The sequence below is a fragment of the Chiloscyllium plagiosum genome, chromosome 30 (genome assembly GCF_004010195.1).
Source record: "Chiloscyllium plagiosum isolate BGI_BamShark_2017 chromosome 30, ASM401019v2, whole genome shotgun sequence".
Lineage (NCBI taxonomy): Eukaryota > Metazoa > Chordata > Chondrichthyes > Orectolobiformes > Hemiscylliidae > Chiloscyllium > Chiloscyllium plagiosum.
Genome location: NC_057739.1, coordinates 2,523,050 through 2,542,181, shown reverse-complemented (window position 1 = coordinate 2,542,181; position 19,132 = coordinate 2,523,050). Strand labels below are relative to the sequence as shown.

The 19,132-nt window shown below is 45.5% G+C and overlaps 1 protein-coding gene across 3 annotated transcripts in view; it reads right to left on the bottom strand.

Annotated features, from left to right (window-relative positions):
• LOC122564696 (rab-like protein 6) overlaps positions 1 to 19,132 on the bottom strand; it is a 112,884-nt gene that overhangs the window by 14,837 nt on the left and 78,915 nt on the right. For all 3 annotated transcript variants that reach the window (XM_043719805.1, XM_043719806.1, XM_043719807.1), the window contains 2 exons: positions 18,401 to 18,504; positions 752 to 1,116 (listed from right to left, as the gene is read on the bottom strand). In XM_043719805.1, the coding sequence (XP_043575740.1) occupies positions 752 to 1,116; positions 18,401 to 18,504 (469 nt within the window). The remainder of the gene's footprint in view (positions 1 to 751; positions 1,117 to 18,400; positions 18,505 to 19,132) is intronic.

The following is a 19,132-nucleotide window of genomic DNA, read 5'->3' as shown; positions in this document are numbered from 1 at the left end:
AAGGTGGGGAAATGGAGGTAAAGTATGGGGTAGCAGGATGGGTGGTATTGGGAGGGAGGACTAGGAGGTAGTGAGGGGAGGTATGGAAGGGTGGACTGGGTGTGGAGGGGCAGGAGCGTCATATTGTAGTTACAAACAATCTTGGGGTCAAAACGTGTGGCACTGGAAAAGCACAGCAGGTCAGGCAGCATCTGAGGAACAGGAGAGCCTATGTTTTGGGCATAAGCCCTTCATCAGGAATCATGGCGTTTTTTCAGCACCACACTTTTTGACACTGATCTCCAGCATCTGCGGTCCTCACTTTCTCTACTATAAACAATCTTGTCAAGTGAACAGTGAGCTTTAGATTAACACAGACAACATACAGGCATTGAGAATTAAGCAGCTTCAGGCTCACTAATCCCTCTGCTCCATGAATACTCCAGAAACTACTGACTTCACAGGTCACGGAATGGCTTCCCAAAGCTCAGCCAGATTTCCAACATGACTCACCAGTAGCAGCACAACTCAGATTAGTGCTATTAATCACATTAATCACATTAGTGCTATTGCCCTCGATATCATTGTCCAAGCTATAAAAACTTCCCATCTCAGCTCACAAGTTTTACTGGACTGTTCTCAACTTCCAAGAAATTTTTCCCGATTTCCTTCCTAAATGAGTCTGCTCGGATTTCTCCTCCAGCAGAGGATGGAGTTTGCTTCTGTCTCCCCCTGACCTTGTGTATAGCCCCCAACTTGCACAATGTCTTACCAGCCTTGGGAACAGGAGGTTCTGGTGTGGAGGAGGGGCCAAACAGTCGTGAGATGAAGCTGCGACGCTGAGTGACTGGTGCAGCCTGGGTGCTGGTGGGGACTGGGGGAGCACCGAGCGGTGTGGGGCATACCTCAGGGGCCAGGCTCGGGTCAGTCAGGGCGGACCCTAACGCTGGAGGAGGGGACATTGATGGAGGAGGAGATGCTTGCACAGGAGCTTGAGGCGTTCCAGGGCTGGAGTTGGTGGTGGACGCTGAGCTCAGGGGTACCACAGGTGACTGTGACCCAGAGGATGGGCTTTGGCCATTGGTTGCTACGGGAGAACTGAAACCCCGGTTCTTGTTATCCATCAGCTCCAGGAATCTGCAAGATACAAACAGAATGCAAGATGTAAATAGAAAGTGGTGGAAAGACTCCCTATTTCCAGCAGGATCAGGAGAGACAGAAACGGCATTAATGTCTCAGATATATCTCTTTTTCATTCGCTCATGGGATGTGGGCCAGCATTTATTGCTCACCCCCAACTGCCCTTTACAAAGTAGTGGTGAGCTGCCTTCCTGAATTGTTGCAGTGAAGGTGCTGTTGATGTCACAATGTTATTAAGGAGGGATTTCTCAAATTTTGACCCAGCGTCACTGAAGCAATGATGATTGATTTCCAAGTCAGGCTAATGAGTGGCTTCGGGGAGCTTGCAGTGATGGAGTTTCCATGTAGCTGCTACACTTGTCCTTCTAGATGGTAGAGTTTGCAAATTGGAAGGGCTGTCTAAGGCACCTGAGTGAGTTGCTGCAGTGTATCTTGTTGATGGTACATGCTGCCATCAGTGTGGTGATGGTGGAGGAGGGAGTGAATGGGGTACCAATCAAAAAGGCCACTCTGTTCTGGATGGCATCAAGCTTTTTGATAATTGTTGGAGCTGCACTCATCCTGTCTTCCCAAACCCGGTCCATCATCCTGAACAGGCACTGGGAAGACAGAAAGCGAGTTACTTCTCCAGGATTCCTGGCCTCTGACCTGTTCTTGCAACCACAGTATTTGTTTGGTTGATCCACATCAGTTTCTGGTCAATGGTGACCCCCATGATGTTGATAATGAGCCATTGAGTAATGGGAATGTCAAGCAGAATGGTTAGATTCTTTCTTTGTCAGAGATGGTCATTGTCTGACACTTGTGTGGAATGAACACAATTCGCCTCCAATCAGCCGAAGCCTGGAAGCTGCTGTGTATGGATCAGAATTCACTGGTCTCTAATGGGTAATTCCCTCAGATCTCTGAAAATTAATTCCATCGTTAGACCAATCTCTTGAGCCAAGGGCTCATGTTCTACCATAGATTGATATGGAATCTCATATGTAATTATGAGACTGAGATATTTCATACCATCAGAACAAACTAATGATGGATAGCTTGAAAAAATAATGAGCTTTAACGCAAAATATTTTACAACTGAAGATACTTCGGTTTTAAATTTCACTCGACAAACACATGGTCAGAAATTCCAAACCTGAGTCAGAAGGTCACAAAAGACTCAAGTTCAGAGCAGAGTACATTATGCAGGCTGACACTCCCACCATGGCAGTGTTGCAATCTTTCAGGTGAGACATTATATCAAGACCCCTCAGGTAGAAGCCGACGATGCTACAGCACTAGCTTGAGGAACTGTCTCTGACGTCCTGGTCAACAGCCTCATCCAACAGTATAAATAAATTATCCCATGACCATATCAGTAATTGCTGCTGGTTCCTACATCATGCCAGCAACTAAACTCCATCATCTGTTAAGCACCATGGCACATCCTGAGGTCATGACAGATGATTTAATTTTAATTCATCCTGGATTAATGCAGCTGCATCTTGCTGCCGAAGTCTTAACCTCATGCTTTCCGGATCAGTGTCTAACTGCCCCAGGGTACTACCATTGTAGCTGCTGGGTTATGGGATGCATGAACGCATGATCTGATTTAAAGGAGAGAATGCTACCACTGATTCAAGGCAGCATATGCAACCTGAGGACAATGGGAGAAGATAGCTGTAACTGTGGGGAACACCCACAATCAGATTCAATACCTGCACAAAACACCAATCAATATATTTTCACTACCTGTGTAATAAATACTCAGACATTTACTGCACAAGTGGTCATTCAGTTCATCATCTCTGCATCAGTCCATGAAGATCTGACTGCACCAATCCCATTTTTCAGCTTTTGGCCCAATTCCCTGGAGGCTACGGCAACACAAGTGAATATTTAAATATGACTGAAATATTGAAATATTTTGGATTCAACCACCATTTCGGGCAGTGATATCCAGACTCCCACCACTCAATGAGTGAAAACACTTCTCCTCAACTCTCCACCTGTTACCTTAAATCTACACCCCCTGGTTATTGGCCCCACGACCAATGGAGAAAAGTGCCTTCCTATCCACCCTCATCTAAAACGCCTTCATCAGGTCACCCTTCAACCTTGGCTGCACCAAAAAGAAACAACCCAGTCTGTTTAATCATTCCTCACACCTCAGACCCTCAGCTGAGGCAACATCCTGGTAAATCTTCAAAGAATTATTCAACTTCCATATTAGGATAGTCACATAACCAGCACTATTCAACCCAGGAAAACCTCGACATTCCCCCACCTGGGTTGCCTGTGAGACAGCCTTGATTTGAGGACACCTTTCAAACGTACGGTTTAGGATATAAAGTGGCCATTCAGCCCCTCAAGCCTGCTCCACTATTCATTAAGACAATGGCTGAACTGGTTGCATTTTGAATGTCACATTTTCATCAACACTCAATAATCAAGTCTCTTGCCTAACAAGAAAATATCTACTTCGAACTTAAAAATATTCAATGACCCTGTCTCCACTGCCTTCAGTAGCAGCAGTGTGTACTATCTTACAAGATGCACTGCAGAAATTCACTGAAGACTCTTGGACAGCATCGTCCAAACCCACGATCACTTCCATCTAGAGGGAGACGAGTGCAGCACCATGAGAACATCACCACTTGCAAGTTCCCCTCTAAGTCACTCAACATCCTGATTTGGAAATACACCGCTATTTCTTAAGTGTTGGCGATGAAAATCCTGGAATTCCCTCCCTAATGCTATTGTGGACCAACCTACAGCAGGTGGACTGCAGCAGGTCAAGGTAGCAGCTCACCACCACCTTCTCAAGGGGCAACTAGGGACAGGGAAAATAAATGTTGGCTCAGCCGGCAACACGCATGCCCCAGGAATGAATAAAAATAAGATGCACAAATTCCTGCTTAGATAGAATGGATTTAAGTGTTTTTCTATATTTTCACTTCAGTGCTTCAAAAATGTTCTAATTCCTCGAAAGGTCAGAATCATAAAACTGTGAAAGCACAGGAGGCCATTAAGTCTACTGTATATTGTTTTTGTACCGACTTTCTAACAGCATCTCACCCACTCCCCATATTCCTTCCTTTCCCGCAGAGTGTCACAAATGTAAATTACTATCCTCTGGTTCTCAATCCTGCCAATGGGAACAGCTCTCTCTGTCCAGACCCCGTTTGATTTTGATTACACTGACCAAATCCATTCTCAATCTCCTTTTTCTCAATCCCAGCTTTTCCGACTGATCCATGCAACTGAAATCCCTCATTCCTGGACCTATTCCTGTGAATTTTTACTGCATAATCTCTCATGCCTGCACATTCTTCCTGAAGTGAGCTGTCCAGCTTTGAGTACCAGAGGCCTAATCACTGCCTTCAATAGTTTCATCATTAACTCCTTGCTTTTAAAGTCTGTGCTCATGCTGATAAATCCCAGAATGCCATTTGTTTTCATGACCAAAGTCTTACTTGCCCTGCCACCTTCAATGACAATGCACTGATACACCCAAGTCCCTCTGCCCTTGAACCCCATTAGAACTGCATTTGTTATTTTGCACAGTTTCTCTTTATCTAATCTTCAAAAGTGAACCACTTCACACTTAGATGCATACAGCATGGAAACAGACCCTTCAGTTCAACCAGTCCATGCTGAACATAATCCCAACCTAAACTAGTTCCACCTACCTGTTCCTAGTCCATATCCCTCCAATCGTTGCCTATTCATGTATTTATAAAAAAAGTCTTTTAAACGTTGCAACTGTACCCACATCCACCACTTCCTCAGGAAGTCCATTCCACACGTGAACCATCCTGTGTAAAACATTTGCCCCTCGTCCTTTTTAAATCTCTCTCCTCTCACCTTAAAAATGTGTCCCTTAGTCTATAAATCCCCCATCCCAGAGAAAAGACAACTACTATGAACTCTACCTAAACCCATTATTTTATAAACTTCTATCAGGTCACCTGCATTCCAGTGAAAAATTCAGCCTCCCTTTCTAACTCAAACCTTCCATACCCAGCAACATCCTGGTAAATCTCTCCTGAACCCTCTCCAGCTTAATAATATCCTTCGTATAACTTTCTGTGCATTAAATCCCGTCTGCCACTTGTCTGTCCCCACTAACATCCTATCTGTCGTTCCAAGGTTTAACACTATCCTCCTCGCAGTTCACAATGGACTTTGAGCCATTCTCATATTTTGAAATGGTGTATAACAGGGATTGAGATCCAAAATATAGGTCACCATGACCGCCACTCAGCCAATTTTATATCCATGTTATTACTGTCCCTTTTATTCCATGAGATTGCGGTGGAAAATACTTTCCTGACAAATCCATTAGCACTCACGAGCTGTTGATCTGCAGCTCATTCACTGGAGGTCAAACTGGCTGCCATTTACTGAGTTTATATTCGGAAAATAATTAAATTGATTCCTGGTAACTAACTCCACTGTATTTTCCTGGGACTGCTGTCACCTGGAATTGAGTAGGGAAGGATGTCATTAACTGATTCATGGTTCTCAGTACTTGGCCTGATGTCTTAAAACCGGCAACATCGCTCTTATCAATGTTCACGAGCATCTTTCACTGAAACTAGACCCTGCAGAATGTCAAAGAGACAAACAAGTCCGTGGAGAGGGCAGATGGGTGACAGATGAAGTTGAATGCAGAGAAGGGAGAGGTGCCACACTTTGGTACACAGAAAGACAATACAAAATAAAGAGTATAATTCTAAAGAGTGTGCAGGACCAGAGAGACCTGGGTGTCAATGTGCAAAAGTTCTTAAAGGTGGCAGGACAGATAGAAAGAGCTATTTGAAAATAAAGCATACACTATTCGCAGCTTCATAGTTAGGCACACAGAGTAGAAGAGCAGTGAGGTTATGAACTCAAACAATGCTGGCTCGATTGCAGCTGGAGCATTGTGACAGGTAAACATAGAACATTACAGCGCAGTACAGGGCCTTCAGCCCTCGATGATTGTGAAACCAATCTGAAGCCCATCTAACCTACACTCCCCCATCATCCATATGTTTATCCAATGACCATTTAAATACTCTTAAAGTTGGCGAGTCTACTACTGTCGCAGGCAGTGTGTGCCACGCCCCTACTACTCTCTGAATAAAGAAACTACCTTGGACATCTGTCCTATATCTATCACCCTTCAGTTCAAAGCTATGTTCCCTCGTGCTAGCCATCACGATCTGATGTTCACCCTATTAAACCCTATGATTTTCTTCTATGTCTCAATTAAGTCACTGTCAACCTCCTTCTCTCTAATGAAAACAGCCTCAAGTCCCTCAGCCTTTCCTCATAAGACCTTCCCTCCATACCAGGCAACATCCCAGTAAATCTCCTCTGAACCCTTACCAAAGCTTCCACATCCTTCCTATAATGCGGTGACCAGAACTGTATGCAATATTCCAAGTGCAGCCGCACCAGTTTTGTACAGCTGCAAGATGACCTCATGACTCAAACTCAATCCCCCTACCAATAAAAGCTAACACACCATATACTTTCTTAACAACTCTATCAACCTGGGTGGTAACTTTCAGGGATTTATGCACATGGACACTGAGACCTCTCTGCTCATCTACACTACCAAGAATCTTACTATTAGCCCAGTACTCTGTATGCCTGTTACTCCTCCCAAAGTGAATCACCTCACACTTTTCCACATTAAACTCCATTTGCCACCTCTCAGCCCAGCTCTGTAGCTTACCTATGTCTCTCTGTAACTTACCTATGTCTCTCTGTAACCTACAACATCCTTTGGCACTATCCACAACTCCACCGATGTTAGCGTCATCCACAAATTTACTAACCCATACTGCTATGCCTTTTCCAGGTGAAAAAATGACAAACAGCAGTGGCCCCAAAACAGATCCTTGCAGTACATCACTAGTAACTGAACTCCAGGATGAACATTTCCCATCAACCACCATCCTCTGTCTTCTTTCAGCTAGCCAACGTCTGATCCAAACTGCTACATCACCCTCAATCCTATGCCTCCGTATTTTCTGCAATAGCCTATCGTGGGGAAACTTATCAAATGCCTTACTGAAATCCATATACACCACATCAACCGCTTTACCCTCATCCACCTGTTTGGTCACCTTCTCAAAGAACTCAATAAGGTTTATGAGGCATGACCTACTCTTCACAAAACTGGGTTGACTATCTCTAATCAACTTATTCCTCTCTAGATGATTATAGATCCTATCCCTTATAACCTTTACCCACAATTGAAGTAAGGCTCACTGGTCTATAATTTCCAGGGTTGTCTCTATTCCCCTTCTTGTACAAGGGAACAACATTCACTTTCCTCCAGTCTTCTGGCACTATTCCTGTAGACAACGACGACATAAAGATCAAAGCCAAAAGCTCTGCAATCTCCTCCCTAGCTTCCCAGAGAATCCTAGAATTATTCCCACCTGGCCCAGGGGACTTGGCTATTTTCACACGTTCCAGCATTGCTAACATCTCCTTATGAATCTCAATCCCATCTCACCTAGTAGACTGTATCTCAGTATTCTCCTCGACAACACTGTCTTTTTCTAGTGTGAATACTGACAAAACACAGTCATTTAGCGCTTCCCTCATCTCCTGACTCCACGCACAACTTCCATAATCTTACTCTGGTCATTCTTTTATTCCTGATATAGCTATAGAAAGCTTTAGGGTTTTCCATGATCCTAGCTGCCAACGACCTCTCATGTCTCCTTCTGGCTCTTCTTAGCTCTCTCTTTAGGTCCTTCCTGGCTAACTTGTAACTCTCAAGTGCCCTAACTGAGCATTCGCGTCTCATCCTAACATAAGCCTTCTTCTTCTTCCTCTGGACAAGAGATTCAACTTCTTTAGTAAATCACGGCTCCCTTGCTCGACCACTTCTTCCTTGTCTGACCGGTACATACTTATCAAGAACACGCAGTAGTTGTTCCTTAAATAAGCTCCACATTTCTTTTGTGCCCATACCCTGTAGTTTCCTTCCTCATCCTATGCATCCTAAATCTTGCCTAATTACATAGTAATTGCCTTTTCCCCAGCTATAACACTTGCCCCTGCGGTATATATCTATTCCTTTCTATCGCTAAAGGGAATATAACCGAATTATGGTCACTATCGCCAAAGTGCTCACCTACCTCCAAATCTAACACCTGGCTGGGCTCATTACCCAGTACCAAATCCAATGTTACCTCGCCCCTTGTTGACCTGTCTACATACTGTGTCAGGAAACCCTCCTGCACACACTGGACAAAAACTGACTCATCTGAAGTTCTTGAACTATAGTATTCCCAGTCATAGACTCAGATGTACAGCATGGAAACAGACCTTTCGGTCCAACCCGTCCATGCCGACCAGATATCCCAACCCAATCTAGACCCACCTGTCAGCACACGGCCCATATCCCTCCAAACCCTTCCTATTCATATACCCATCCAAACGCCTCTTAAATGTTGCAATTGTACCAGCCTCCACCACTTCCTCTGGCAGCTCATTCCTTTCATGTACCACCCTCTGTGAAAAAGTTGCCCCATAGGTCTCTTTTATATCTTCTCCCTCTCACCCTAAACATATGTCCTCTAGTTCTGGACTCCCCTACCCCAGGGAAAAGACTTTGCCTGTTTACCCTATCCATGCCCCTCATAATTTTGTAAACCTTTATAAGGTCACTCCTCCGCCTCCGACGCTCCAGGGAAAGCAGCCCCAGCCTGTTCAGCCTCTCCCTATAGCTCAAATCCCCCAACCCTGGCAACATCCTTGTAAATCTTTTCTGAACCCTTTCAAGTTTCACAACATCTTTGCGATAGGAAGGAGTCCGGAATTGCACGCAAAATTTCAACAGTGGCCTAACCAATGTCCTGTACGGCCGCAACATGACCTCCCAACACCTGTACTCAATACTCTGACCAATAAAGGAAAGCATACCAAACCAGTCAATATTTGGAAAGTTATAGACCCCATAACAACTACTTTGTCACTCTCGCTCCTATCAAGGATCATCTTTGCTTTGCTTTCGTCTACATCTCTGTAACTATTCAGAGGCCTAAAACTCCCAACAGGATGACCTCTCCTGAACTTCCAGAGGTTCTCATTAGAGAGAGATGATTGGTGGCAGTTTAACGGAAAGGTCACTGACGGGAGAGGTGGAGAAGGCCCTTCATCATAAACTCAGCCAGTGTGAGAAATGAACCCATGCGATGGTATCCCTCTGTATCACAAACTGGCTGTCCAGCCAACAGAGCTAACTGACTCCCAGCAGTTGTGGGTGCCACACTTCAGGCATGATGTGAATGCGTTGGAAAGTGCAGAAGCCACATGGAAGGTGGATTTCAAGGGTGAGAAATTTTAGTTATGAGGATAGTTTGGGAAAATTGGGACAGCTCTCTTTGCAGAGAAAGTGGAGGGGAGATTTGATTGGAATTTTCAAAGTCTTGCAGGATCTCGACAGACTAAATAGGGAGGAACAGTTCCTGCTTGCAAAAGGATCGAGAACCAGAGATCATAGTTGTAAAGTGTTTCAGAAAAATACGTGGTGAGAAAATCATCTTCGTACGGTGAGTGGTTCAGGTCTGAACGCACTGCTGAAGGTGAGATAGTGGCAGGTTCAATTGAGGCATTCAACAGGGCATTGGATAGTTACTTAAATAATGTGGGGTCAAGGCAGGAGATTGGCGCTATGTCAAAATGCTGAGAGAGTTGGTGCAGACATGATGGACTAAATGGTTCTGTCCACACCATAGCAATTCTGAGATTCTGTTATTGCTGTCAATAGCAGTTCAGACTTGAACAGGATTCAGACTTGAACAAATTGTAAACAGGCAGGCCCAGTGTAGTCCTGACGGTGTGCTGAACGGTTGAAGATTCACAGCCTTGCACAAGTTCTTGCTATAAACGTAGCATCATCTAAAATTCTGCTGCCTATGCCTTAAATCAGACCAGTTCCCATTCATATGACCACCTCTGTGCTCGCTGGACTACAGTCATTCCTGATCAAGCAATGCTAGATTTTACAATTCTCATCTAATAATCTCCTTCTGAGATCGCTCTGCTTCTCTGATCCAGGCCTCTTGATTGTAACTGTTGTACCATTTCTGTCCATGTCTTCAGCTTCCAAAGCCATAACCTCAAATTTCTCAAGGTCTCTCCATTTCCTTCTCCTCAAACGCTCTTTTTCTTCAAGCATTTAGTCACCTGCCCTGGAAGCCCATGTTTCAGGTGTACATGAACGCTGTTACAGAAATGGAAGCTCATTTTTTTGTTTCTATTTAGCCTGGCCCCAGTTCTGTTCACAGCAATGAGATCCCCACATCAAATCTCCAAAAAGGGACTCTCAGTCAGAGTGCCTTTGCTATGTTATCCCAATATCTCCTCAATGTGGTTAGCTAGCCATTCTACTTCTCATTGTATCCACAGTTCTTCATCCTCAGTCCTCTGACTCCATATGCCTTCACTCCTCAATTGTTCCTCTTCCCACCTTCAAGCAGGCATTTCTGGCTGCTCAAGGAATGATCCTGAGATCCTTTTACTGTCTCACACCCCTTCATTCACTGATATTGTGCATTGGTATGATAGCCATTGCTGTTACTACTTAGTTTCACATCCCTACCACTATCGCTGTACTGACATCTCTGATGCATAAAGTTCACGTGACGCTGAGCAAGATATTACAACTCCCCATCTTCAAATGTTTACTTCAGTCCTATCCCCTGGTCCACAGTGCAAGCTCAAACACCCCTCAGTGCCCGCGACCCGCACCACCCCTCAGTGCCCTCTCCCTCTCTGCACCACCCCTCAGTGCCCTCTCCCTCTCTGCACCACCCCTGTGCCCTCTCCCTCTCTGCACCACCCCTGTGCCCCCTCCCTCTCTGCACCACCCCTGTGCCCCCGTGCCCTCTCTCTGCACCACCCCGTGCCCTCTCTCTGCACCACCCCGTGCCCTCTCTCTGCACCACCCCGTGCCCTCTCTCTGCACCACCCCGTGCCCTCTCTCTGCACCACCCCGTGCCCTCTCTCTGCACCACCCCGTGCCCTCTCTCTGCACCACCCCGTGCCCTCTCTCTGCACCACCCCGTGCCCTCTCTCTGCACCACCCCGTGCCCTCTCTCTGCACCACCCCGTGCCCTCTCTCTGCACCACCCCGTGCCCTCTCTCTGCACCACCCCGTGCCCTCTCTCTGCACCACCCCGTGCCCTCTCTCTGCACCACCCCGTGCCCTCTCTCTGCACCACCCCGTGCCCTCTCTCTGCACCACCCCGTGCCCTCTCTCTGCACCACCCCGTGCCCTCTCTCTGCACCACCCCGTGCCCTCTCTCTGCACCACCCCGTGCCCTCTCTCTGCACCACCCCGTGCCCTCTCTCTGCACCACCCCGTGCCCTCTCTCTGCACCACCCCGTGCCCTCTCTCTGCACCACCCCGTGCCCTCTCTCTGCACCACCCCGTGCCCTCTCTCTGCACCACCCCGTGCCCTCTCTCTGCACCACCCCGTGCCCTCTCTCTGCACCACCCCGTGCCCTCTCTCTGCACCACCCCGTGCCCTCTCTCTGCACCACCCCGTGCCCTCTCTCTGCACCACCCCGTGCCCTCTCTCTGCACCACCCCGTGCCCTCTCTCTGCACCACCCCGTGCCCTCTCTCTGCACCACCCCGTGCCCTCTCTCTGCACCACCCCGTGCCCTCTCTCTGCACCACCCCGTGCCCTCTCTCTGCACCACCCCGTGCCCTCTCTCTGCACCACCCCGTGCCCTCTCTCTGCACCACCCCGTGCCCTCTCTCTCTGCACCACCCCCTCCCACTCTCTCTCTCTGCACCACCCCTCAGTGCCCTCCCTCTCTCTCTCTCTGCACCACCGCTCAGTGCCCTCCCTCTCTCTCTCTGCACCACCCCTCAGTGCCCTCTCCCCACCCCAACTGAGGCCACACTAGCGTTTTGTACAGTTGCAGCATAACATCACAGCTCCGGAACTCAATCCCTCTACCAACAAAACCTAACACACCGCATGCCTTCTTAACAGCACTATCAACCTGGGTGGCAACTTTCAGAGATCTATTTTCATGGACACCAAGATCCCTCTGCACATCCACACTACCAAGAATCTTTCCATTGACCCAGTATTCTGCCTTCCTGTTATTCTTCCAAAGTGAATCACCTCATATTTAGTTATATTGCATTCCATTTGCCACCCCTCAGCTCAATTCTGCAGTTTATTCAAGTCCCCTTGCAAACTGTAACATTCTTCCACTGACATTATTGTCATCTACAAACTACTAACCCATCCACATAAACCTGCGTCCAAGTCATTTATAAAAATGACAAACAGCAGTGGTCCCAAAACAGATCCCTGTGGCACACCACTAGGAACTGGACTCCAGGCTGAAAATTTTCCATCAACCATCACTCATTGCCTTCTTAAAGAAAGCCAGTTTCTAATCCAAACTGCTAAATCACCCTCAATCCCATGCCTCCGCATTTTCTCCAATATGCTACCATGTGAAAGCTTATCAAAGGCTTTACTGAAGTCCATGTACACCACATCAACTGCCTTACCCTGATCCACAAGCTTGGTCACCTTCTCAAAAAACTCAGTGAGGTTTGTGAGACACGACCTGCCCTTGACAAATCCACGTTGACTATTTCCAATCAAATTGTTGCTTGCTAGATGATTATAAATCCTATCTCTTATAAGCCTTCCCAAAACTTTTCCTACAACAGGCGTAAGGCTCACTGGTCTATAATTACCTGGGTCATTTCTGCTGCCTGTCTTTAACAAGGGCACAACATTTGCAATCCTCCAGTCCACTGCTACTAAACCTGTAAAGAATGACGACTCAAAGATCAAGGCCAAAGGCTCCGCCACCTCCCCCCTAGCTTCTCAGATAAATCCCATCGGGCCCAGGGGACTTACCTACTTTCACATCTTCTAGAATAGCTAACACCTCTTCCTTACTGACCTCAATCCTTTCAAGTCTAATAGCCCGTATCTCAGTCTTCTCCTCTACAGACGATTAGTTACTTTATTAGAGCATGTAAATCTAAATACGTCCCTCGATAGGATTTACTCAGCATTCGATGATTCAACCAGGATAATTTCTAGCACAGATCTTATTCTTTGTGTTCTCCTAGCAACCTGGCAGAAATAGCTTCAGGGATGATTGTTTTACCCTGCCAGCAATCACTGCTCTTGCGGTCCCTGATTCAGTGATAAGCGTCCGTGATGAACTTGCTCATGAAGCAGTCACGTGTTACATTCCTAAACTGAAACATGCACACATACATGAGCTCAAGGATTTTCTGACCCAACGAAAGCAACATGGAAAAGGAGAAAATCAAATCAAAATCCTACCTCCGACACAGAATGTAAATGACACGTCAATGCAAGAACCTGCTCAAGGTTTTACAGATAACATTCACCAAGCTGAAATAAAAACAAAGTGCTAGAGAAACCCAGCAGGCCTGGCAGCAGGTATGGACAACATTTCGAGTTCAATATGACTCTTCCTGAGAACCAAGTCTGAGTTTCTCCAGCGCTTTGTTCTTCTGTCAGATTTCCAGCCTGACTGATCTGAGTCTCATGGTTTTTTTTAAGCAATCCATTCGGAAATGTTCTAACACACACCTGTGGAGCAGATAGATTTGAACCTGAGCCTCCTTTACCGAAGTTGGGACACTACCACAGAGCCCTACTCTGAGCCTCAAATAGAATTGCGATAATGTCACCCACCTGCTCAATCACAACTGAAATTACAAAGTTAGAACTGAGCACTGGCTCAGTCTTCCCAGCAGCTCCAAATTCCTAATCAAAATGCAGGCTGGAGTCCTCCTAAAACCTGCAGCACATTCACAAGCCTTCAAGGCTAGAGTGCAGAGCACCATTGTGTGTAAGCATAAGCTACAGTGCTTCGAATGACTCAGTGTTCAGCTCTTGCCAAGAAACTCAGTATCATAGCACTGAAAAGTACCTGCTGATTGGAAAACTAATCTCCTGCGTCAAACATTACAATGGCTTCAAATAAATAACTTAGAACCAGGTATTATCGATTCAATAGGCTTTTCTTACAGGCGCTAACTGAGCTGTGAACATTTATGGCTCTCACACTGATCATCCTTGTATTCACTGTCCAACAGTCAATGCCTTACATTTCACTCAGCCATTCCTTCTTAGACAATATAACGTTAGCATCAAGGTCAAGAAAAACCTATTGGTACTTCCCAGCAGTGCACAAGAATATTTCTCTACCTTATCATACACCAAAACACACCCTCCCCCTGAGGACTACTCTTCATCCACACTTCAAGTCTGTCAGTGACCCCATACCCCAGAAGTACACCTTACACCACACTGCGCCTACACTGTCCACATCAGTCCCTTCCTTCCCCAATCCCACACAGGACCAGAGGTATATTTCCCAAATTCTAGCCCATTCTGGAGGGATAATTGCAAATCAATGTTGATGTGAGGGGTTTGAGTGTGGGAGAAGGAATTACATGATAAATTATAACGGACATGGGTAGGACAGATACTAGAGTCAAAATTAGAGACTGCAAGAATGGAAGCAAGCTGAATATTGCAATGTGACAGTCTTTAAAGACATGACAAACACCTAAACACCATAACAAAAGTAAATAGGGTGCAGACATATAGCTAAAATGAGTAAACATAGTCACAGAGTGCACCAAATCGTTCTTACACAAGACATTGAGACATCCTGGCTCTCCTCATGGTGCTTCATGTTGTTCCTTAAAAAGATCTTTGAGGAGGATCGCTAGATTAAAACCTCAAAACGCTTACTATCCCGGTTAAAAAATCTGACATTTATTACACCAGAAAAGTGTAGATACCAAGGAGACTTGGTTGAAGAATTTAAAATAATTGACACAGAAGTTTAAACAGGGACAGATTATTTGGATTACTTTAAGTCACCGAGAGCAAAGAGATGTGCACACAAGTACACAGCAGACGTCGGGTATTTGTGCAAGTATGGCGGACTCACACTTTAAGAGTCCAATCACATCACATGACAACACCATCACTTGCAGTTTTGGGCAGATAAACAGCCCCCTCTCTAACCTTGCTGCCTGTCGAGTAAATATCCGAATAAACCTCCTGTTGTTAAACACTTGGCTCTCCTGGTCCATCTTGGAACATAACATAAGGCAAAAACTGGTGACAGGGATAAACATTGCTTCAAATTCCACTGGGTCAATCTACTGATTCATAGTAAACAAAATACAAATCATGGCACTCACTGCAGATTTCAGAGGTGTTTCCATAAAAAGAATAATTGTCAAAATTATTTTAAATTTTTCAATCAAGTCTCCTTGGTATCTTCACTTTTCTGATGTAATAAGTATCAGATTTCTGAACCTGGGGTAGTAAGTGTTTTTTGGTTGGTTTTAACTGAGCGATCCTCCTCAAAGCTCTTTTTAAGGAACATCACTGTACAGAAGCAGGCACAAACAGCAAGACAGAGGAAATCACTCCAGGGAACAGATTCACAGTGCAGAAGCAGCTCACCACCAGAGTTCTACCTTGAAGGAAAACTGAGACAAACAAGTACCTTCCATGGAAGGAAATGTTCTAACCTAAGCTTGGGATGCAGACTCAAAGAAACAGGCAGCCTCACAAATACCTTGTTCTAAATGTCAAGCAGCGAGATGGAGCTAAAATCTTCATGGTACACCGTGCAATGCAGGCCATTTCCATTTTTAAAAAAATGGCAGAAGTTTTTACACAATGGGACCGTATGATAAAAATACAGAGACCTGGAACTCTGACACAGTGAGAGTCCATTATATTGTCTAAGCACACAACATTTAAGCAAATATAATCGTCCCTGTACTCGTCAGTGTTATGGAGGGATAAACTTTATATTGCCCAAGTCCAGTACTGCCATACAAACTGGGTTCCAAAACCCATGCAGAAATAGCAGGAATCCTACAGAATCATTTTTCTCCAAAACCAGTAGTAATTGTTAAAAATGTTTAGAATCCATAAATGCAATCAATATACTAGTGAATTTATCTGTATCAATTTTTAAAAAGTCAGTAGAATTCTTGATTAGATTCCCTACAGTGTAGAAACAGGCCCTTCGGCCCAACCAGTCCACACCGACGACTAACCCACCCAGACCCATTTCCCCCTGAGTAATGCACCTAACACTATGGGGCAATTTAGCATGGCCAATTCACCTGACCTGCACATCTTTGGATTGTGGGAGGAAACCGACGCAGACACAGCTGAGAGACGAGCACCAAAGCAGACTGAGAACTGCCATCGGTGTAGAACAGGTTGTGCAGCAGCAGATCGCTGCTTAAAAAAAACTGTGTACCAAAACATCCGCTGAAAATTTGTCAGTGCATTGATAAAGTGACCAGGAAGGTTGACAAGGGCAGGGCAGTAGACGTAGTCTATATGGATTTCAGTATGGCCTTTGATAAGGTTCCACATGGTAGGCTGCTCTGGAGGGTTAGATCGCATGGAATGCGAGGGATACACAATTAGCTTGATGGTAGGAAGCAGAGGGTAATAGTGGAAGGATGTTTATCGGACTGGAGGTCTGCGACTAGTCGAATGTCTCAGGGGTCGGTGCTGGGCCCATTGCTGTTTGTTACTAATATCAATGATTTGGATGAGAATATGCAAGGCAATGATTAGTAAGTTTGCAGATGACACTAAAATAGGTGGGATCATGGACAGTGAGGATGGTTATCACAAAATTGCAGCAGGACTTTGATCAGCTGGGGAAGTGGGCTGGGAAATGGCAAATGGAGTTCAATATAGAGAAGTGTGAGGTCTTGCATTTTGGAAAGTCAAATCAAGGTAGGAGTTTCATAGTGAATGGTAGGGCCTTAAGGAGTGTAGTGGAACGTAGGGAATTTGGGAATTCAGCACAGTTCTCTGAAAGTGGAGTCACAGGTAGACAGGACAATGAAAAAGACTTTTGGTACACTGGCCTTCAGCAGTCAGGGCATAGAGTATCAAATTTGGGAAGTTATGCTGCAGTTATACAGGACGTTGGTAAGGCCACACTTGGAGCATTGTGTACAATTTTGGTCATCTTGCTATAGCAAGGATGGTATTAAACTGGAAGCAGTGCAGAAGAAATTTACAAGAATGTTGTCTGGACTCAATAGTCTGAGCTATAGGGAGAGGTTGGAAAAGCTAGGACTCTTTTCTTTAGAGGGTAGAAGACTGAGGGGGATCTTATACAAGTGTACAAGATCATGAGAGGCCTGGATAGGGTGAATGCACTCAGTCTGTTTCCCAGGGTAGCGGATTCGAGGACTAGAAGGCATTAGTTTAAGGTTAGAGGGGAAAGAATAAAAAGGAACCTGAGGTGCAAAGTTTTTTTTCCCCACACAGAGGGTGGTACATATATGGAATAAGCTGCCAGTATAAGTGGTTGAGGCAGGTACATAAACAACATTTAAAAGGCATTTGGACAAATACATGGATAGGAAAGAATTAGAAGGATATGCCCAAGTGCAGGGAAATGGTGTCAGCACCGACAGACATTTTGGTCAGCATGGATCAGTTTGGGACAAGGGGCCTGTCTCCGTGCTGTAGCACTCTATAAAAGGGCACATTGAATAGGCGTGTTTGAGGAAAAAACATCAACAACACACAGCAATATTAGAGAGAGAGATGAGGGAAATGTTTTCCCCAGGGGGTGGAGACTGCCTGAAAGGGTAGTAGAGGGGAAGAAACCCTTGACAAATGTTCAAGGTACTTGAATATACACGTGAACACCCCTGTAGCCGACAGGGATAGAGATCAAGGCTGGAAAATGAGATTCGGCAGAGTGGCTTATTTCTTGGCCTGTGCAGACATGATAAACATCGTGGCCTCTTTCTGTGCTGTTTCTTTTTCTGCATTTTCAAAACATTCTAAACATCTGAAGAAACTGAATATCCAGAGATTGGGGAAAGGCACTCTGTCAATTCCTCCTTAGAAGGGCCAATATAGACACAGTGAGTTGTATAGCCTCCTTCTTTACTGTAATGATATGATTCGATGGAACGCTTTGAAGACAGATGTTTGTGAAGTGATGTGGACAGTTCTTAAGTGAGGGACTATTACAGACCAAAGTACTTTGACAGTGTAATGTTCCCCTAACAATGCAACTTAAATACGCATATTAATGCAAGGGGAGAGGTCACAATAAAATGGTATATTTCAGATCACACTTAAAAAATGCATCAAAACCCGCAAATCATTTTGGATGGAAAGGATTCAGAGCATTTGGAGGCCTGCTTACATGCCTCACATGTGTGAGATGAAAGAAACACCTACAGTTCATAATTCTGGTCCTCAGTTTCATTCTGTACAGACAGTTCTTCCAGTGTGGCATCGATATCAAGCTGGTTGGTCTCCAGTTGCCTCAACAATGTCTCTCGCTGTAGGAAGAGGAGAATTAGTGAACATTCCAGAAACTGGCTACCACTCACCCATAATCCCAAATCAAGAGATTACCATCAACGTCTCGAATGCTTTGTTGTGGGCAGACCTGGATCCTGGTAAGAGAGAATTCTTCCCATTACACCAATTCTATCGACTTGGGGTCCCTTTCCATAGATTTTAAAAGTACTTACCAGTAGCGGGCAGCGGTGTTTTTTTTTCTCTTTCACTCTCTCTTCACAGAAAGAGCGGGAGCACCAGGGGGAAGTGACGACAACCAGAGGGGCAGCCGAGACCCGGAAGCAGTTAGTGTAAGCTTACCTGGGTAGGTTTTTTTCCCCCTTTAAAAGCGCGAATGAGAGTTGTTGTCTCTGGTTTGTTACCCGTGCCACATGATAGAGATTCGAGGAATAGGGAAAGAGAACACTTAAATGCGTGGCTACAGGGATGGTGCAGGAGGGAGGGAGGGATTCCGGTTTTTGGATAACTGGGGTTCTTTCTGGGGACGGTGGGACCTCTATAAACAGGATGGTCTACACCTGAACCTGAGGGGCACCAGTATCCTTGGGGGGAGGTTTGCTAGTGCTCTTGGGGAGGGTTTAAACTAACTCTGCAGGGGCATGGAAA